At 38.5% G+C, this 22,679-nt stretch overlaps 1 protein-coding gene across 3 annotated transcripts in view; it reads left to right on the top strand.

Moving 5' to 3' along the window:
* Positions 1-22,679, top strand: part of kif6 (kinesin family member 6) — a 204,618-nt gene that overhangs the window by 26,829 nt on the left and 155,110 nt on the right. For all 3 annotated transcript variants that reach the window (XR_007925896.1, XM_051867843.1, XM_051867844.1), the window contains exons 4-6: positions 8,559-8,706; positions 9,795-9,904; positions 10,414-10,543. Coding sequence is in view for 2 of the 3 variants with exons in the window: in XM_051867843.1 (XP_051723803.1) it covers positions 8,559-8,706; positions 9,795-9,904; positions 10,414-10,543 (388 nt within the window). In the remaining variant the exon portion in view is untranslated. The remainder of the gene's footprint in view (positions 1-8,558; positions 8,707-9,794; positions 9,905-10,413; positions 10,544-22,679) is intronic.

Below are 22,679 nucleotides of genomic sequence, written 5' to 3'. Positions count from 1 at the left end.
ATTAATTATTTATTGATATAATTCAAATTTATTAAAATAAAACCCTCTTCAAGTAAATTTCACATGATTATAAAAGTGGCTTTTTAAAATAAACTTGCATAAGTGAGCAGAAAAATCTAGACATGTACCTTACTATTACCTGAGACTGACATTAAAATTGTCTTTGCAGGTTCTGTGATTTGGCTCTATTTATTAATTTTTTTATTTTATTTTTTCATCTTATACCACACATATTGAAATTAAATGTAAGCATGCTTTTGGTGCATAAGATTGGTGCACAAACAACAGCTCAGGGAGGTCAAAAAGCACATGAAGAGAAGTGTTAGGATTATACAACATCAGCAATCACAGACATTCGCATTAAGCCTAGATTAGATTTCTCACTGTGAAGTTTGCACAAAAAATAGTATATAATTTGCTCTAGAATTTTTATAGAGGTTGTCTGAGAAAAAAACACAGACATGGCAGATTAGGATGATATTCTGCACTCATTTTAAATTGACTTATGACATTCTATGACATGAAAGTCATCTCAATTTAAACAATCTCATGGATGTGGCTGTTGTGGTTTGTGATCATAGGAGCATCAGCTGCTGCAGTAAATGTGGTGTGAATTTGACATAGTCCTTTTATGTTTAAAGGATTAGTCCACTTTCAAATAAACTTTTCCTGATAATTTACTCACCCCCATGTCATCCAAGATGTTCATGTCTTTCTTTCTTCAGTCGAAAAGAAATTAAGGTTTTTGATGAAAACATTCCAGGATTATTCTAGTCAAGTCAAGTCAAGTGTCCCCAACTAAGCAAGCCAGAGGCGACAGCGGCAAGGAACCCAAACTCCATCAGGTGACATCAGGTGGCAGACAAGTGGCAAATTGGTGTTAAAATGGAGAAAAAAACCTTGGGAGAAACCAGGCTTAGTCGGGGTGCCAGTTCTCCTCTGGCCAACAGTGCTTTGTTACAATTCAGGTTGCTATCATAAGTCCAATAGGATCGCAACATTAAAAGTATTTATTTCAGTTCCATCCAATTGAGGATCGTATTCATCACGCCGGTATGGACGGTTGTTGAGGAACTGTGTCGTGGCTGTCGTGTCGATGAGGCCTTCACAGGGGATGATCTAGTTGACTCAATCTCTGCTGATACTTCAGGGCTGCGTTGTGGTCGTGTCAAGGTGCAGGTCCTTGGTCTCACCTGGATACGGCCCGGATCCGGTTGACTACGGTGAACCTCGGGATAAACAGAAAGACTAATATTAGCGTAGATGCCATTCTTCTTCTGATGTAACGAGTACATCAGGTGTTATAGGAAGTGTTCCCGGTTCCGGCTGACCTAATTTATGCAGCCTAATAATTCTTTAACGGATTTGGAAATATAAATTGGTAATGTGTTATGTGTATGCCAGGTTAAAGAGATGCGTTTTTAGTCTAGATTTAAACTGACAGAGTGTGTCTGCTTCCCGAACAATGCTAGGAAGATTGTTCCAGAGTTTAGGTGCCAAATAGGAGAAGGATCTACCACCTGCAGTTGATTTTGATATTCTAGGTATTATCAGCTGGCCTGAATTCTGAGATCGCAATAGACGTGAAGGACTATAATGAATTAGGAGCTCGCTCAGGTACTGGGGAGCTAAACCATTTAGTGCTTTGTAAGTAATTAGCAAGATTTTAAAATCTATACGATGTTTAACAGGAAGCCAATGCAGTGTTGACAGAACTGGGCTAATATGGTCATACTTCCTGGTTCTAGTAAGAACTCTAGCTGCTGCATTTTGTACGAGCTGTAGTTTATTTATCAGGCGAGCAGAACAACCACCCAGTAGAGCGTTACAGTAATCTAGCCTTGAGGTCATGAACGCATGAACTAACTGTTCTGCATTTTTCATTGAGAGCATAACGGTTGAAGGTCAAAATTACAGTTTCAGTGCAGCTTCAAGGGGCTTTAAACGATACCAGACGAGGAATAAGGGTCTTATCTAGCGAAACGATCGGTCATTTTCGAAAAAAAATACAACTGCATATGCTTTATATAAACAAACGTTCGCCTTCTAAGTGCCTCCGCCAAAACCGCAAAAAAATGTTCGTTCCGTAAGTTGAATAGGGAAGGCGTAGGACATACAGCGTAAGCTTTTTGGAGAATACAGAAATACAGTTTTGGCGGAGGCACTTAGAACGTTTGTTTATATAAAGCATATACAGTTGTATTTTTTTTCGAAAATGACTGATCGTTTCGCTAGATAAGACCCTTATTCATCGTCTGGTATCATCTGGTATCGTTTAAAGCCCTTTGAAGCTGCACTGAAACTGTCATTTGGACCTTAAACCGTTTGGTGTCCATTGAAGTCCATTATATGCAGAAAAATCCTGGAATGTTTTCATCAAAAACCTTAATTTTTTTTCAACTGAAGAAAGAAAGACATGGACATCTTGGATGACATGGGGGTGAGTAAATTATCAGCAAAAGTTTATTTAAAAGTGAACTAATCCTTTAACTGTTTTAAATGCCCATTGCCCACCGTGCACAGTTGCCCTGAAGCCACTGGGGTGGCTGTGCCTCCGGGCTTTGGCCCGTCATCGCTGCTTGCAGCTATATTTAGGGCCCGAGCACCGATGGTGTGAGGACCCTATTGGAATTGACCCGTTTATTATTATTCTTCTCCAAAGTGAATCGCTTTTTGGAGGGCCTAAATGTGCTCGAAAACTCATGAAACTTTGCACACGTGTCAGAAGTGGTGAAAATTTACGTCTGTTATGGGTTGCAGAATTAGGCGTGGCAAAATGGCTCGATAGCGCCACCTAACGAAGTGCCCCCTCGCGATACATTTAACGTAGATTTTGAAATTCGGTACACACATTTAACAGCCCAATACCTACAAAAAAGTCTCTTGGAGCAAAATCTGAAACCGAACAGGAAGTCCGATATTTTGAATTAACTTGCCATTTTTTGCCATTTCCAGACGTTGTACTTTAACGAACTCCTCCTAGAGCTTTTATCAGATCAACATCATATTTGGTCAGTCTAATCTAAAGGCCTTTGCGACGTTAAATTGCGAAGATCTAGAGTTTTCGCTAAAGGGCGTGTCTGTGGCGGCCTGACATATTTCAATGTTTCGCCATGAAAAAGGAAGTTTATGTAAATCAGGTATACAAAGTCGGATCAGCCCCAAACTTCACATGTGTGATAAGAGTCCTGGCCTGAAGACATCTATATGCCAATATTCAGTTAGTCATAGCGCCACCTGCTGGCATCAGAAAATGGCATGCTTTACACTGTAATTCACTCCCAGAAAACACATTTCAATATGCCACAAAGTACCAAACACACTAGAAACATGTTAAATCATGCAGCATTTGGCTATTTGTTAATGTATGCGATCAACGCCACGAAACAGGAAGTTCTTGTAAATCGGGTATACAATGTCGGATCTGACCCAAACTTCACATGTTTTATTAGAGTCCTAGCCTGAAGATATCAACATGGCACTATTCAGTGAAAGTCATAGCGCCACCTGCGGGCAACAGGAAATTACATGTTTTACACTGTGATCAACTCCTCGTAGACATTTAACCAGAACAACATCATATATGGTCAGTCTAATCTTAAGGCCTTAGCGATGTTAATTTGCAAAGATCTTGAGTTTTCGTTGAAGGGTGTGTCCGTGGTGGCCTGACAAAGTCTGATGTTTCACCATGAAGGAGGAAGCTGTTGTAACTCAAGGATACAGTGTCTGATCTGCCCCAAACTTCACATGTGTGATGAAAGTCCTGGTCTGAAGACATCTATATGCCAATTTTCACTTAGTCATAGCGCCACCTGCTGGCAACAGGAAATGGCATGCTTCACACTGTAATCCAATTCCACGAACACATTTCAGTATGCCACAAAGTATCAAACATACTAGAAACACGTTAAATCATGCAATACTCTGCTAATTGCTAATGTATGCAATTAACGCCACGAAACAGGAAGTTGTTGTAACTCAGGCATACAATGTCTGATCTGCTCCAAACTTCACATGTTTGATAATAGTCCTGGCCTGAAGTCATCTACATGGCAATATTCAGTTACGGTCAAAGCGCCACCTATTGGCAGCAGGAAGTGTGCCACTTTGAAATGACTTTGCCATAATTCTCTTGTATTTTCTTGCCACTGTTCACTGTTTTCCTAAAGCCAACAGGTGGCGGTGAGCCCAGGTGCGAGGGCCCTTTCATCGCTGCTTGCAGCTTTAATTATTATTATTATTATTCTTTTCCAAACATAATTTCCAAACATTTTTGAGGGCCTAAACATGCTCGAAAACTCACGAAACTTTGCACACTTGTCGGGACTGGCGAAAATTGACACTTGATATAGGTTTCAGAATTGGGTGGGGCAAAATGGCTCAATAGCGCCACCTCTAAAACTTCAACGGTGTGCGCCTCGGGCTACGTTCGACGTACATGTACGAAATTCGGTACATACATGTACCGTCCCATTACCTACAAAAAAGTGTCTTGGAGTGAAGTCCTAAATGCAACAGGAAGAGTTTTAATCCGATCATCTTCAAATTTGGTTTGTGTAATCATAAGGCTTGTGCGACGCTAAATTGCGAAGATCTTGAGTTTTCGTCAAAGGGCGTGTCCCTGGCGGCCTGACAAAGTTTGATGTTTCACCATGAAACAGGAAGTTGCTGTAACTAAGGCAAACAATGTCCGATCTGCCCCAAACTTCACACACTTAATAACAGTTCTGTCCTGAACACATGTCCATACCCATATTCAGTTATAGTCATAGCGCCACCTGCTGGCAACAAGAAGTGACATGTTTAACACTGTTATGGACTCCTAACAGCATATTAAAATGTGCCAGCAAGTGTTAAACAGGCTAGCAACATGCTAGAAAAATGTTAGCAAAACACTTAGCTAAGTGCTAAAGCATGCTATTAATACAGTGATAGAGGAAGTTGCAGTAACTCAGGCATGCAATGTCCAATCTACCCCAAACATCACACATTTGATAAGAGTCCTTCCCTGAATGCATCTACATGACAATATTCAGTTATAGTAATACCGCCACCTACTGGCAACAGGAAGTCAGCTATTTTGGTTTGAATGTGAATTACTTGAAAAAACAGGCTATCAATTTTATACTACTACTCCTACAGGCTTTATACAATTTAGACAAAACTTTTTTAACTTGGTGCTAAGACATTGAAGTTGTTAAAGTTCAAACGGATGTTGGATATCTCAAACGGTTTGACCATGGCGAGGCAACGAATTTATGGCGATAAAAGGGAAACAGGAAGTGTTATAACTTCTGCATACATTAATTAATTTTGATGAAACTTCGGCTGTGTGTTCGTTGTACAAGGCTGATCACACGGATGTGACTACTGTCAGTCAAAGTTATAGTGCCACCAACTGACAGCAGGAATTGTCTCACTTTAAACATACTTTGAGATCACCCTCTTATTTTTACCCGATTTGCTTCAAACTTCATCAGAATAATGTCAAAACATGGCAGATGTAGACCTTTGAAAATAATCGTAATATCTCAAGCACTGTTGCTTTGGCAACACATCAAACTTTAATATTTGTTCAGGATGCTTTTGAGACTCTTAGCATGCTTCAAGTTGCATGAAACTCGACACACACATCAGGATCTGGTAGACATGGGCAAAGTCTTAGAAACCGGCGGGGAGGAGGGGCTCTATAGTGCCACCTTATAGTGCAGTAAATGTGGAGTGAATTTGACATAGTCTTTTGTTTAACCATTTTAAATGCCTATTGCCGTTGTGCACAGTTGCCCTGAAGCCACCGGGGTGGCGGTGCCACCAGGCTTGGGCCCATCATTGCTGCTTGCAGGTATATTTATTTTTTTCTAAGTTTTGATTGATTTTTATGAAACTTCAGCAGTGTGTTGGTTGTAGGAGCCCGATCACATGGATGTGACTATTGTGAGTCAAAGTTATAGCGCCACCAACTGGCAGCAGGAAGTGTGTCACTTTCAAAATGCTTTGAAATCACCCTCTTATTTTTACCCGATTTGCTTCAAACCTCATCACAATAATGTCAAAACATGGCAGATGTAGACCTGTGAATGTATTTGTGATATCTTAAATACTGTTGCCATGGTAACACATTAAACTTTAATAAGATTCTTGGGTATTTTTGAGGCTCTTAACATGCTTCAAATTGCATGAAACTCGACACACACATCAATATTGTCATCCAGTAGACATGGGAAAAGCCTTAGAAACAGGCAGGGAGCAGGGACTCTATAACTCAACCTTTTGACAAAAGTGGAGGGGATAGTTTAACCTACAGTCACCAAACTCGGTAAACATGTTGTTCTCATTAAGCCGGACAACTTTCTAATTTACAGTCACTAGCTCTGATCAACAGGAAGTCAGGTATTTTGGTTTGAATGTGGATTTTTCACACACACTCTCTGTCTCTCTCTGTCCTCCCCCCTGCCCCATCACTCACTGAGTCTAACTCATTCTGTGTGTGTGTGGGTGGGTTCCGGGGGGTTTGTCTCTGATTGTGGGTCTCTGTCTCTCTCTGTGTGCGTGTGTGTGTGTGTGTTACAATCTTTATTAGTGGTCTTTAACCCTTTTACTGTTTTCTAAATGTCGTTTGATTTACAATTATTATTTTTACAATTAATTATTAATTAATTAATTAATTATTTATTGATAATTCAAATTTAAAAAAAAAAAAAAAAAAAACCCTCTTTAAGTAAATTTCACATGATTATAAAAGTGGCTGTTTAAAATAAACTTGCATAAGTGAGCAGAAAAATCTAGACATGTACCTTACTATTACCTGACACTGATATTAAAATTGTCTTTGCAGGTTCTGTGATTTGGCTCTATTTATTAATTTTATAATATTTTATTTTTTATACCACACATATTGAAACTAAATGAAAGCATGCTTTTGGTGCATAAGATTGGTGCGCAAATGATTGCTCAGGGAGGTCAAAACACATGAAGAGAAGTGTTAGGATAATACAACATCAGCAATCACAAACATTCGCATTAAGACTGGATTACATTTCTCAGAGTACTGTTGAATTTGCGCAAATAACAGTATGTAATTTGCTCTGGATTTTTATAGAGGTTGTCTGAGAAAAACACGGACATGGAAGATTAGGATAATATTCTGCACTCATTTGAAACTGACCTATGATATTCTATGACATGAAATTCATCTAAATTTAAACAATCTCATGGATGTGGCTGTTGTGTTTTGTGATCATATTGACACCAGCTGCTGCAGTAAATGTGATCTGAATTTGACATAGACCTTTTATATTTAACCGTTTTAAATGCCCATTGCCCGCCGTGCACAGTTGCTCTGAAACCACCGGGGTGGCGGTGCCACCGGGCTTGGGCCCGTCATCGCTGCTTGCAGCTATATTTAGGGCCCAAGCCCTGTAAAGTGCGAAGGCCCTATTGTTTTCTTTAGGATTATTATTATTATTAGGGCCCAAGCCCAAAGGGCGAAGGCCCTATTGTTTTCTTTAGGATTATTATTATTTGTTTATTTTTATTTTTTTCCGACTATTCGGGCACTTTTGGGGGCCTTACCATGCTCGAAAACTCTTGAAACTTTGCACACACTCTCTCTCTCTCTGTCTTTGACAATGACTTTGACATAGTCCTTTTATGTTTAACCGTTTTAAATGCCTATTGCCCGCTGTGCACAGTTGCCCTGAAGCCACCGGGGTGGCGGTGCCACCGGGCTTAGGCCCGCCATCGCTGCTTGCAGCTATATTTTTGAATTGTTTTCCTTAAATCATGTTTTTTTTTTTTATTGCAGAAGGCAATGATAACATCGGCATAGAAAAAAACAAGGACAAATACAATAAAAGAAAGATGCAAAAGAAATAAACTGCTTTAAATGTTCCATGTACAGCAGGTATACCTAAGAGCAGCATTCAAGTAAGAAATTGAATAATCAAATCAAAAAAATACAACTGCATATTCTTCACTGTGTGAATAAAACGTATACTGACTGTACTGATGTTTTATTAGGCTGTCACTTTAAGAACTACGGTAATGCACAGATCCAATACACCGATAAACATACATGATTTCTTTTCCAGATACATTCACTTAAGACAAAGCCTGTTTATGTGAACCTAGAGTGTTTTGACACTTTAAATGCAATAAGACGCTACAGATAATTCAGTTTAGTACATGCGCTGTGATAGGTCAGAGAGGAGAATTTTTGCACAGATTTTGCACAGCTGCAGCTGGTTTTCTGTGCATGCGCTAGGTGTGTGCACTCGTAAAACCATATATATAAAACATTTAGACTGGCAAGGCACGCAGCCGCATCTCTCTTATACAGTTTGTAAGCAGTTATTTGTCATAAAACTTTGTTAAGCAGCTCTTTTGTATTACACAGTTATAGTCACAGTCATAGTAATGTGTGACTATCAGTAGAAAATCATAGTGACACAACACACAAGTAGCACAGTTAGCAATAGTTTCCTGAGAATGTCCAAGCTGTCATAAGTTTTGTAGCTATTTTCAGAAAGCTGTCATGAGAACCTTGCATCTTTTGATAGTGTGCTGGCAGGTTATAATGGCACCATCTTCGCCTATGGCCAGACCGGAAGTGGGAAGACCTTTACAATCACTGGAGGTGCGGAGCATTATAATGACAGAGGGATCATCCCCAGAACTCTTTCTTACCTTTATCATCATTTCAGCAAGGTCAGTACACATTTTCATAGCATTTTTCCTGAAGGCATGCATTCAGCAAAAAAAAAAAAAAAATGCAAAAGTAATCTTGGCTGGAACCAAGATTTAGATGGGAAGGCTGGTACATATTTATGCAAAGCCTTTTGTTATTCCTACTGGTTAGTGTTACCACTATACCATATAGCATAATTATGACTTTGAAATGATACCTGACTAAAATATTGTGATACCAATACTAAATCGATACCATGGCAGAAAACTAAAACAACAATAAAAGTATTTGAATAATATGATAGATCTTAAAATTCATTGTTTAATTTAAAAAAAAATTAAAAAACAAACAACCAAATCATCATTCATATTATGAATCACATTCACTAACCTTTTACAGTTTTGAACAGGCTAGGATAGGGGTGGGTGGTATGACCAAAATCTTAATAGTAATTTAATATTTTTAATGTAATTTTATATCACAATATATATATATATATATATATATATATATATATATATATATATATATATATATATATATATATATATATATATGGGTTGTACATTTTATTTTATTTTAAAATATATTTAAATTATTTTATCTTTTATCCTTAAAATAAGCAAAGCAATATGACAAATACAATATAAGAAATATACAAATGTAATAAACAGCGCTTTAAAAATTTCAGGTAGGCTACAGTAGTTCTATTTAACAGTAAGTAATTAAATAAATGTAAAAAACAAAAAGAAAAAGTACGTCCTAGTCTTCACTCTATAAATTAGCCAGGACATGCGTTTTGACATATTTTTGACCATTCAAGCGCAATAATCCGTGAAAGAGAACTGAATTCACGATTGCTTGCTGTCTGAAAGACGGCTTTCTGCACGGCGCTTCAGGTCTGAGTCCAGGAAGCATGAGTAGCGCTTTGAGCTGTTTTTCGACATCAAACACGTCCCGTGCTTTATTTTCTCATGCGCTGCGTGGATATATTTTACTCCCTGCAGGGAGTGGAAGCAGAGCTCTGTATACATGTCATTAACAATAGTTGGTCTGTTTCGATGTACTGTAATATACCTTAATCATATAGTTGTATATCTGTTTCCAGGACAGCAGTATGATCTATACAACCCAAATTTCTTACCTGGAAATCTACAATGAGGCTGGCTATGATCTGCTGAATCCCCAACATGAAGCATCTCGTCTGGAGGACTTACCGTTAGTCTCTGTTTTGACCCTTGCTCAATTCTCATTATTGTAGATTATAATTTAATTCTTTATTATATCAGATCTGATCAGGCATGACATGGGTTAAACTAATTTGAAAACAGACAATGACCACTTCTGATCACACAGGCTAAACTTTAAAGGAGTAATGGCACTTCAAATTCACTGTCACTGTTACTAGCAATGTTGCTTCTCACTTTTTTTTTTATCTCTCTATGTTTATTCATCCATATCTTTGTTCATATTTCTGTTTCTGTGCTATTAAAAAACAAAAAAGCAAAAGTGTATTGCATTGAATAGTGGTCCCGCTGAAAATACAAGCCCATATTTTTCACATTATACATCCTCTGATTAAAGGATTAATTGTGCGTGTAAGCGTGTTGAGTCTCTGGCACTGCAGTCTACACAGCTGAGGTTTATTGATTTGATGATTGACTACTTCTCTCTCTCTCACACATTATATGTTTTCTCATCTTCTTAATGTTTTGTCATTGATTTAGGAGGGTGAAAATAATGGAAGACTCAGACCAAAACATTCACCTCAAGAACCTGTCGTTGCAACAGTCGGCCAATGAAGAGGAAGCTTTGGATTTGCTTTTTTTAGGAGACACTAATCGTATGATCTCAGAGGTGAGGACATCAGTATGTATGTAAAAGCTGATTCAGCTTTCTATTAGTGGTCAACCAATATATTGCCAAGGTCGATATATCGGCAGATACTTGGAATTTTTAAAATATCGACATTGGCTGATAAGTTTTTCTGTTTGACCGATGTGTTGGAAGCAGTACTTTTTATTTTGATGGCACTGAGGACGGCAACACCTGAGCACACAGCGCTCCCATTCTCCATCTTCATTAGTTATGGTCTCTGTTTAACAGTTTTGACTAATACGTTACTAGAAAGAACTGTTAAAGAAAGAAAGTAAACTGTATATGAAAAAGTATTATAGCGTTTGCTTTTATATTATTAGCAACAGAAAGAAAAACACTGTAATACTTTCTCATTTACCATGTAGTAAACTTTTTCCTCGTCGAAGCAGAGACCAGGAGACGTTAGGATATCTTTCAAGCAGAAGTTACTCTTTATTGAGAAACGCGCTGTGCGTCACTGTAGTCATCCAAGTCCAACTAAGGCAGGGTACATTGTAGTTTATATACATTCAAGGGGGAGGGATACATACAGTAGAGGTGGAGACAGTCTAAAAAAAGCATGCAAATGCAGTGCAGGAATCAGCCCGTTACCGGCATTTCCCCAGCCCTGATCTAATCAGCATAACAGTGTCATTCAAATGCATAGGTGCTAATCCAATCAGTCTGACAGTATCGCCCATACCTTCACATTATCATAGAGACAAAGGCAGAGCTGTGTCTTGAGCTTGTCATGCCAAATGGTCAGGAAGTGCATAAAGACACCTGGGCTGCCTGACTTGATTTTCTTAGAAAGTCATCCTTTTTACCTTAAAATGCTAAATACAATGTACTTCACCATAGTATTTCATGTGATGTTATGTCAGGATGTAGGATCAGCAGATCTCAAACAGATTCTTAAATTTGTAATCCCACAGTCCCCCCTTTGAGAGTTCTAATAACTCTCACATAATACAAATTTAAACCTTCTTAAATCCCTTCTATAACCTATGTTTGTTAACTTAAGTCCCATCTTCCAGTCATGCAACTTGTAACAGTTACAGGCTCATACAGCTTATTCTGTGTCGTGTCCAACATTTACATAAGTGATGTTCTTTTACTTGAGTATGCTGTTGACACACATACACAACGCAGGGTGGTAATATGTTGTATAAACTACATGATGACACAGAAAACCATGTAGCATAAGCGTGGAAGTCCTAAAAGTCCATGGCGCCTGAATAGCTGTGGAGTCTATTTCCAATGCATTTCCATGTTTGTCCCAAGTTGCTCAGATGATTCTTTGTCGTTGGCAACTCCGAGTTGCTCAGATGACTCTGTCGTCATGAAGGTTGTTCATGGATATCTGAGGTGATGCTTTACACCAGGTGCTGCTTATGAGCTGTCATGGCATATTCACATACCTGCAACACAAGAAAACAAAGAAACAGCAGACTAGCAGTATTCATGCATAGACTTTAGTACGTTAGACCTCTGATGATTGTATAGTTTTATGTCTCTTATCATAATAAACTTCTAGTGATCGTATAGTGGTTTTGTTCTTCTTTTTCTTAACCTAGTCTTAATCAATTTGACACCCATAGACCAGTAAGGTGGGGATAAACTACTGAGAGGGGGAAACCTACGAGGAAGTCTTCACCACAGGGTTGGCCCCCGAGGCCTGTTGCACTTCGGTTCTTCCCTTGGCTCCTCACTGGTCTTTGTGTCCTATTCTCTCCCTGTAATTAATTTGCAAACTTTACTGTGCTATATCTCCATCTCCCAATGAAACATCAGTCATAGCAGACATCATAACCCATAGATGACCCATGGATAAGTGACTGAAGTGTGCTGTAGCATAACATTTAAGGCTGTGAGTGTACTTAACCCGTGTCCCTCAAATGGTGGAAGTGACAGTCAAGTTTCTTTTGTTCAGAATGAGTCTTTCAGCTTTCTTGTAGATTACTGGGGAAATTAAGCACTCACAGCCCAAATGGTTAGCATGTCAGCAAGCTGTTGCTCCAAGTGTTTGGAGAAGAGGGAAGGGGCAGTTTCAATGTAGCAAGTAGACAGAGTAGGAGCTGAGTAAAGCTGTTCATTTCTTTAAATGTATTTTTGTTTTTCCTACACTCTTTCATCCAATGTCCAGGTTTACCACAGTAATGACAACTGCCTTCTCTCTTAGGACATTTACGTTTCTGTCGATTCTCTGTGTTGACCTTAAAGGATGCTGCTGCAATCTTTACTCTTGTCTTGACATCGGAGTCTCTTTCCCAATTAGCTAACCTATCCAAGTTGTTTTGCAGGGTTCCACTGGACCATGTGAGGTCTAAGAAAGGCAATGCATTTCTGTATTCTGATGAGAGCCCATCAAACCACATGCGGACCAGTGGTCCATTATCCTCTAACACCTTCTCTGGAGTGTCAGCTATTCCACTATATGCTGCAGCTGACTGACAAAATCTTTCAGTGTACTCACTTACAGTTTCATCCTTCTTCTGTACACAACTAGTGATCTTTGACCAGTCCACCTTTGGTCCAACAAGGTTCTGTAACACTCTCAGAACTCCTTCTCTCAATTCACTTTTGCTGGAATGCTGAAACTCAGAATTATTTACAGCACTTTCAAAATCATTGAATTCTGACTCTTTCAGGATTTGTGACATTAGCTGGGTGACTTCAGCTAGGGACATATCATAGAGCTTCATTTTTCTGGACAACTCTGTCCTAAACTCAGAAAACTTTCTATGCACTGATGGCAAACTCTCAGCAAGTCTTTCTATGTCTTCAGGAATGAGAGCGGTACTGACTGCTTGTAACTGTAGTATGTGGGTTGCAGATGGAACTGCGTCAACCCCTTTTACCCTACTCTGAGCCTTTTGTCTCGCTCCACACACTTCAACTGCATTTACATCTTTATCCATCAATCCAGTATTGCTATTATCCTCTAGTCTACAGAAAGACTGTAAGTCAGGATAGCTTTCATCTGACTGTTGGTCTTTTAAGTCACATTTGGTTGAGGCTTTGTTGAGGCCCAACTTCTGAGTGAGACGAGACACTCAAGTGTGCAACTGTTTGTTCTGCTCTTCTAACTTAGCAATATGTTGGATTTGTTCTTGTGCAATGGATAGAGTAAATTCTCTGATGGCAGCAGATAATGCCATTCATATTTTTCTTCCAAATACAAGCACCAGGTACCTTTTTGCATTCTTCAATGGACCAAATTTTTCTGGATGAATCCCAAATTTCTTTGTTAATCCAATCTGACTGACTCAGTAACTACTGAGTCCATGTGCTTTCCTAACAATGATTTGAACTCATTATCTGTCCATAAAGGGGTAGCTAGTCCACCTTTCTCAGTTGTTGGAATTAGTCTAGCATTCTTTCTCAACATTTTGTAATGTCTTTCTGGCACTACAATACACTTCAACACTTCCCTGACAGAGCAGAGGTTAACCTAGTTAATACACATCGTAATGTATTCAACCTTCTCTGGTGAGCAGAGTAGAGCCAACTTGCTAACACACTGTAACAGTTGTAACCTTCCCTGAATTAACAGAGGATGAACCTTCTTCTCTAGCAAAGTAGAGGATGACTATTCTGTTAACACACCACCTTCCCTGATTAAACAGAGGATAAACAACCTTCCCTTATAAAGCAGAGGATAAAACTTACCTAAATTTACAGAGGATTAACCAATATTAGCACACGATACCAATCTTCCCTGCCTGAACAGAGGATACCAATATTAGCATGTAATGCTAATCTTCCCTGCCTGAACAGAGGATACCAATATTAGCACATAATGCTAATCTTCTCTGCCTGAACAGAGGATAACCTTCATCTCTAAAAGAACATTTTTAGAGGGTAACTTAGTTAACCAAACCTGTCGCTGTAGTCATCCAAGTCCAACTAAGGCAGGGTACATTGTAGTTTATATACATTCAAGGGGGAGGGATACATACAGTAGAGGTGGAGACAATCTAAACAAAGCATGCAAATGCAGTGCAGGAATCAGCCCGTTACCGGCATTTCCCCAGCCCTGATCTAATCAGCATAACAGTGTCATTCAAATGCATAGGTGCTAATCCAATCAGTCTGACAGTATCGCCCATACCTTCACATTATCATAGAGACAAAGGCAGAGCTGTGTCTTGAGCTTGTCATGCCAAATGGTCAGGAAGTGCATAAAGACACCTGGGCTGCCTGACTTGATTTTCTTAGAAAGTCATCCTTTTTACCTTAAAATGCTAAATACAATGTACTTCACTATAGTATTTCATGTGATGTTATGTCAGGATGTAGGATCAGCAGATCTTAAACAAATTCTTAAATTTGTAATCCCACAACCATCAGCGTTCAGCAAATATGCATTTATATCATTTAAACAAATCTTTGAATATCTAATAAACATTTAATTTCACAAACCTTGCAGGCTTAGTCGAATTTAGCTGTCAGATAGTGTGCATTTGTAGCCTGCATTAACCTGTTACTCTGTGCGTGACGGTCAGTCCGTGTTAAATAGAATGCTGACAGGAGAGGTCAGCTTTACTGGAGACACATTGTCGACAAACTTTGTACCCTTGACTTTAAACTATGCTGCGCTATATTCAGTTGCCCACTATTTCATATTAATGTAATTTTTACTGTGTACTGTATGTAAAATAAGTGTTTCTTTGTCTTTATTTGAAAAAAAAATAAAAAAAAATTACCAGATTACTGAGTGCCCTGATGGTTACAGTGTTTACTTCCTTTTTAATCAAATTTTTTCAAACAACTTATTTATGAAAAATATTCTAATATGATCATACAGAATCATAAAGTTGCCATCAAAAGTAAGTCTGTTTAATTTAGAGATTAATTTTAATTCATTTTCAAATTATTTCTAATTTATTAAATATTAGTTCAAATAATCAACATTCTGTCATGACAACTCTCAAGTATTTGAATGTTTGAGCAGCAAGCTCATTGGCTGCTGATGCAACAGCAACCAATCAGCTGTGCTGTGTAGATAATGATGTGATCACTACCAAATGAGTTAAAGACCCATCAGCCTGCATCGTCAGAGTTTCATGCCAGAACTAGGTAATTCTGTCATGACAACTCTTGGGATATTAGTATGGTAATTGAGATCATTGGAATATGACATTGTTAATATATTTGGTCTTGGCGGAATAGATCTGCTACACTGCTGCTGCTGTAGAGCAAGCACTGAGACTGGCTACTGCCAGTACATTCACAGACATTGCTGTGAGCATGTAAGACATGCTGCTGCTGCTGCTGCTGCAGATTTAACATACATGAATTAACCTCCCCAACAAAGCAGGAAACAGAGAAAAGGGAAGAGCCTTCTCCAACACAAACATCTACAGATCATTACAGGTCTACAGGAAATGCCAATAAGCTGTGGTGCAACAGCTGAAGAACACTATTGCTATACATTTGTAAAGCACTTTTACCATACACAGTTAATGAGAGATTTAGACAATAGTCAAGTCACCTTTATTTATATAGCGCTTTTTACAATGTAGATTGTGTCAAAGCAGCTTTACATTGATAACTGGTACATTGTTAGGCTGCACAGCAGCTCTTAAAAATATAGTGTCAATGCAGGCAGATCAAAGCACTGTTGAATATCAAATGTCAAGTCAAGTGTCCCCAACTAAGCAAGCCAGAGGCGACAGCGGCAAGGAACCCAAACTCCATCAGGTGACATTAGGTGGCAGACAAGTGGCAAATTGGTGTTAAAATGGAGAAAAAAAACCTTGGGAGAAACCAGGCTTAGTCGGGGTGCCAGTTCTCCTCTGGCCAACAGTGCTTTGTTACAATTCAGGTTGCTATCATAAGTCCAATAGGATCGCAACATTAAAAGTATTTATTTCAGTTCCATCCAATTGAGGATCGTATTGAGGATCACGCCGGTATGGACGGTTGTTGAGGAACTGTGTCGTGGCTGTCGTGTCGATGAGGCCCTCACAGTGGATGATCTAGTTGACTCAATCTCTGCTGATACGTCAGGGCTGCGTTGTGGTCGTGTCAAGGTGCAGGTCCTTGGTCTCACCTGGATACGGCCCGGATCCGGTTGACTACGGTGAACCTCGGGATAAACAGAAAGACTAATATTAGCGTAGATGCCATTCTTCTTCTGATGTAACGAGTACATCAGGTGTTATAGGAAGTGTTCCCGGTTCCGGCTGACCTAATTTATGCAGCCTAATAATCCTTCAACGGATTTGAAAATATAAATTGGTAATGTGTTATGTGTATGCCAGGTTAAAGAGATGCGTTTTTAGTCTAGATTTAAACTGACAGAGTGTGTCTGCTTCCCGAACAATGCTAGGAAGATTGTTCCAGAGTTTAGGTGCCAAATAGGAGAAGGATCTACCACCTGCAGTTGATTTTGATATTCTAGGTATTACCAGCTGGCCTGAATTCTGAGATCGCAATAGACGTGAAGGACTATAATGAATTAGGAGCTCGCTCAGGTACTGGGGAGCTAAACCATTTAGTGCTTTGTAAGTAATTAGCAAGATTTTAAAATCTATACGATGTTTAACAGGGAGCCAATGCAGTGTTGACAGAACTGGGCTAATATGGTCATACTTCCTGGTTCTAGTAAGAACTCTAGCTGCTGCATTTTGTACAAGCTGTAGTTTATTTATCAGGCGAGCAGAACAACCACCCAGTAGAGCATTACAGTAATCTAGCCTTGAGGTCATGAACGCATGAACTAACTGTTCTGCATTTTTCATTGAGAGCATATGTCGTAGTTTAGATATATTTTTAAGATGGAAGAATGCGGTTTTACAGATGCTAGTAACATGGCCTTCAAATGAAAGATTGGTATCAAAGAGCACACCCAGGTTCCTAACTGACGACGAAGACTTAACAGAGCATCCATCAAGTGTTAGACAATATTCTAGGTTATTACGTGAAGAAGTTTTTGGTCCAAAAATTAGAATCTCTGTTTTTTCTGAATTTAGTAGTAGGAAATTACTGGTCATCCAATTTTTTATATCAGCTATGCATTCCGTTAATTTTGTGAATTGGTAAGTTTCGTCAGGGCGCGAAGAAATATAGAGCTGAGTATCATCAGCGTAACAGTGAAAACTAACGCCATGCTTCCTAATGATATCTCCCAAGGGTAGCATGTACAGAGTGAACAGCAACGGTCCTAGTACTGAGCCTTGTGGTACTCCATATTGAACTTGTGATCGATATGACATCTCTTCGTTTACTACTACAGACTGATAACGGTCAGATAAGTATGATTTGAACCATGACAATGCAATTCCACTAATGCCAACATAATTTTCGAGTCTATTTAAAAGAATATTGTGATCAATAGTGTCAAATGCTGCACTAAGATCCAGTAACACTAATAGAGAGATACAACCATGATCTGATGATAAGAGCAAATCATTAGTAACTCTAATGAGAGCAGTCTCAGTACTATGGTACGGTCTAAATCCTGACTGGAAATCCTCACAGATACCATTTCTGTCACAGTCTGTTTAGTTTCACTTTCAGTTTATGGACTTTGTTTGTTTTCCACGATCACATGTTCTGTTTCCCGCCTTCATCATTAGTTCATCTGTATCACCTGTGTCTCATTAATCAACCTTGTTATGTTTGCTATTTAGTTTCCCCTGTTCACTCAGTCTTTGTCCGTTCACCGTTTGAGTAAGTTGTGTTGCATATCTATGCCTGTAAACCTGTGGATTAAGTTATTAAACTAGTATTTGGATTTATTCTCCTCGTCTGTGCTCCTTCCTGCAACCAGCCGTAACAATTTCTTTCTAAAAAGGAACATAGTTGTGATGATACTGCCTTTTCTAGTATTTTTGACAGAAAAGTGAGATTTGAGATCGGCCTGTAATTGACTAATTCTCTAGGATCAAGTTGTGGTTTTTTAATAAGAGGTTTAATAATAGCCAGCTTAAAAGTTTTTGGTACGTATCCTAATGATAAAGATGAATTGACGATATTGAGAAGAGGATCTATGACCTCTGGAAGCATCTCTTTCAATAGCTTAGTCGGTATAGGGTCTAAAATACATGTTGTTGATTTTGATGATTTAACAAGTTTAGACAATTCTTCCTCTCCTAAAGCAGTAAATGAATTTAATTTTTCCTCAGGGACACTACAATGCACTATCTGACACGATACTGTAGTAGACGCTTGCATGGTTATTATTTTTTCTCTAATATTATCAATCTTGCAAGTAAAGAAGTTCATAAAGTCATTACTGCTGTGCTCTTTGGAAACATCAGAAGTTGAAGCTTTATTTCTTGTTAATTTAGCCACTGTATCAAATAAATACCTAGGGTTGTGTTTATTTTCTTCTAAGAGTTTTGAAAAATAGGCAGATCTAGCAGATTTTACGGCCTTTCTGTACTCAATCATTCTCTCTCTCCACGAAATACTTCTAGTTTTGATTTCTTCCAGCTGCGCTCCATTTTTTCTGGCTGCTAACTTTAGGGCCCGAGTGTGCTCATTGTACCATGGCATTGGATTAATTTCCTTAATCTTTTTTAAGCACAAAGGAGCAACTGAGTCTAATGTGCTGGAAAAGACAGAGGCAATAGTTTCTGTTGCAACATCGAGGTCTTCTAAGCTGTCTGGTATGCTAAGGCGATGAAAATGATCAGGAAGATTATTTATAAAGCAATCTTTAGTGGTAGAAGTGATGGTTCTACCATATTTATGGCATGGAGGCAGTTTAGCCGCCTTGACTAAATGTAGTATACACGAGACTAGATAATGATCTGAGATGTCGTCACTCTGCTGCAGAATTTCAACAGCATCAATATCGATTCCATGTGACAATATTAGATCTAAAGTATGATTACGACAATGAGTGGGTCCTGACACATGTTGTCTAACACCAATAGAGTTTAGAATATCTGCAAATGCCAATCCTAATGCGTCTTTTTTATTATCTACATGAATATTAAAATCACCAACAACAAGGACTTTATCTGCAGCTAGTACTAACTCTGATAGAAAGTCAGCAAATTCTTTGATAAAGTCTGTATTGTGTCCTGGTGGCCTGTATACAGTAGCCAGCACAAATGTCAACTTACATAATGTTACGTAAAGTACCATAGTTTCGAAGGAATTATATTTGAAAGACTTCTGACTAATACTGTAAATATTACTATAGATTACAGCAACACCTCCCCCTTTGCCTTTCTGACGGGCATTGTGCACAATAAAAGTGCTAAACATGTGCTTTGAGTGAGAAACAAGCTGCTGCATCAACAGATATGCATAAATCTGCACAACGATGACATGACAGAAAGGGATAGAACAACTCCCCTAAAACAAGACAGGAAGGGATAGGGGATTGACAAACACCCCCTAAAACAGCAGATCTATCGCCAAGACATATGTACTGCAAATTGTACACACATTCTATCTATGTGTGCCTTGGCTACCTTGCCAGTCGGCTTAGCACCAGTGATCTAAGACAATGTGCTCCTTGGCTACCTTGACGACCGGCTTAGCACTAGGGATCTAAGAATATGTGTGCCTTTGATACCTTGCCGACTGGCTTGGCACTAGTGACCTAAGACTATGTGTGCCTTGGTTACCTTGCCGACAGACTTAGCACTAGAAATGCATGCTGTGTGTTCTCATGAGCAATAGATATAACATTGCAAGCTGATAGAGATGGGAACCCAGCAACCACCTGAGCAAGTATCATCAATTAGTCATTTGATAATAATAACATAACCTTTATGCTTTTATTTGATAATTAAAAACCATTAGGAGTGATAATGAATGACTGTTCTGCATCATGTTAGCATAGCTAAGAAAACATAACCCTTGAATAAATGATGTGTCATTTTATGCAGCTAAACATGTAAACATGTATGTGAATGCTTATTTACTTTACCTTCTCATACATGCTTAGACAGCATACTCACAGAAATACAAACAATAGACCATTTGCTGCTGCACAAACAAAACTGCATAACGATCCAGGTTATGCTTGGACTCTACCAGATTATAAACAAATATGATGCTTAGTATTAAATGTATTGATTGTTCTTTTAATATGATTTAGACACACAAGCATCTGAATCAACCACACAAATTTAGCATTTCTAATAAACATTGCTCTTGAAAATGAATGTGTCATTGAGTAATACCACTAAATATGGTGGGCGCCGATAAAGTGCAATGCTTATCACTTTAACTGTTTTCATATCCATTTGCCGCTGATACAACAGCAACCAATCAGCTGTGCTGTTTAGATAATGATGTGATCGCTACCAAATGAGTTAAAGACCCATCAGCCTGCATCATCAGAGTTTCATGCCAGAACTAGGTAATTATATCAGCCACCCTGCTCTCTAAGTTTGGCCATCAAAAAACCAATATCAGTCGATCACTGCTTTCTACTGGCATCCTACTCTTTGGCCATGTTCACATAGTCATTGTTTAGAATTGAAAACTGTTTTTGTAAGATATTTTCTGAAAAGAAACAAAAGCAAAAATATTTTATATTTTCAAATTATTCAAAGTGTGTACAAGATTTCTGTACATTTGCCACATTTTACTTATTAGATATCTCCAAACCAATAACAGCAATCCATCCATCCATCGATTCTCTAAATTGCTTGTCCTATGTACTTTCAGAGATGGGCAGTAATTTAGTTTAATGTATGTAAAATACATATTTAATTACTTTTGAGTATTTTGTAATTTGCATTTTTTTTTTTCCTAACAAAGAAAAAATCAAATGTAATTTGTAATTAAATACTTTTTATTTTGTATTTAAAATACTAAAAATACATTCAAATATGTTATTTTATTCTCACATACAATAAATTTCATCACCAGGCTTAAAGGTAGGTTAGGTCATTTTCGGAGAGGCTAGCAATAGTGAGCTAGCTTTGAAAGCATAAGATCCCACCCCCCCTTCAGAGCGTCTCCAAAGCCACGCATCCTTCAGAACACATGAATGCACAGGGAGTAAGCAGTGAGCAAAAGCGTCACGAGAGATGGCGTTAAATTACCTCATGTCTCAAAGCACATAAAATTACAATAATAATGAACATAAACAACTTAAAGAGCTCTGACCTGTACCACCTGACTGCTGCAGATTCACGGACCACTCCTAGTATAACGTCACGGGTAGCCATCTCTTAATTACGGTAGTTATGACGTGAGCACAGCATAAGCTCATTGTTTTGCTTCAGAAGGAACTGTAACGGTGCATTCACACGGGGCATCGGCATCAACGCTTGATGGAGGGCGTATCTGAATCTTGGTGCTGACGCGACTGTCATAGTGACACAGCCAATCACATTACTTTCTGGTGTTGCATGAATGCAATTGGCTAGCGTCTGTGATAGGGTATTTGCATAAGGCGATCTGATTGGCTGACATTTGCATTGCCGCTTGATAAGTTGAGAAATTTTTAGGCTTGTTCGAGCACGGTCAGAAGCAGGTAAAGAAGCTGCTTTTGTGCTCAGTCAGACTGCTTTAAGGTAAAGTATCTAGTAAAATATACTATCAGATATTATTCACGTCTTTATAGGGCAGAAGATTAACGCAAATGGCTAGAACTTGTGAATTGACTTGCTAGCTAAAACATGACATGCACTGTCTAGTGATGCGCGGATCGCAGTTTGTATTTTTATTTTCAAATGACAAATTACTTGTATTTTAACAGCAGTATTTTGTATTTTATTTAAATACATTTGATGAGTAAGTATTTGTAATTTGTAACTAAATACTTTTTGATGTATTTGTGCCCATCTCTGTGTACTGTAGAGTGAAAACAGCAGTCTTGTAAATGCACACAGGGTATGTGCACACAGAGAGCCGCTTCACAGATAGTGAGCTAGTTCCGAAATTATAGCTCTTTTTGCATTATTGCTCACTTGAATTGAATTAATGATTGGCTGATCAAAGTAAAGGTCATTCTTGGTCAGCTGCTCTCTCAGAGCTGGTGAGTGGAGCACAAATAGCATAATCATATTGTAACTAGCAAAATAATTCCAGTAAAAGAAAAAAGAAAAAAAGATGCTGCATTACTTGCATTAAATATTTTTATGACGTTAAACAGAAAATATTAATTGCTGAAATTAACGTTATTTTTGACAGCACTAATATAACATACAAG

Source organism: Ctenopharyngodon idella, chromosome 17, assembly GCF_019924925.1.
Source record: "Ctenopharyngodon idella isolate HZGC_01 chromosome 17, HZGC01, whole genome shotgun sequence".
Taxonomy (NCBI): Eukaryota; Metazoa; Chordata; class Actinopteri; order Cypriniformes; family Xenocyprididae; genus Ctenopharyngodon; species Ctenopharyngodon idella.
Note: the sequence above shows the minus strand (reverse complement) of the source record. Positions and strands in the feature narration are given on the sequence as shown.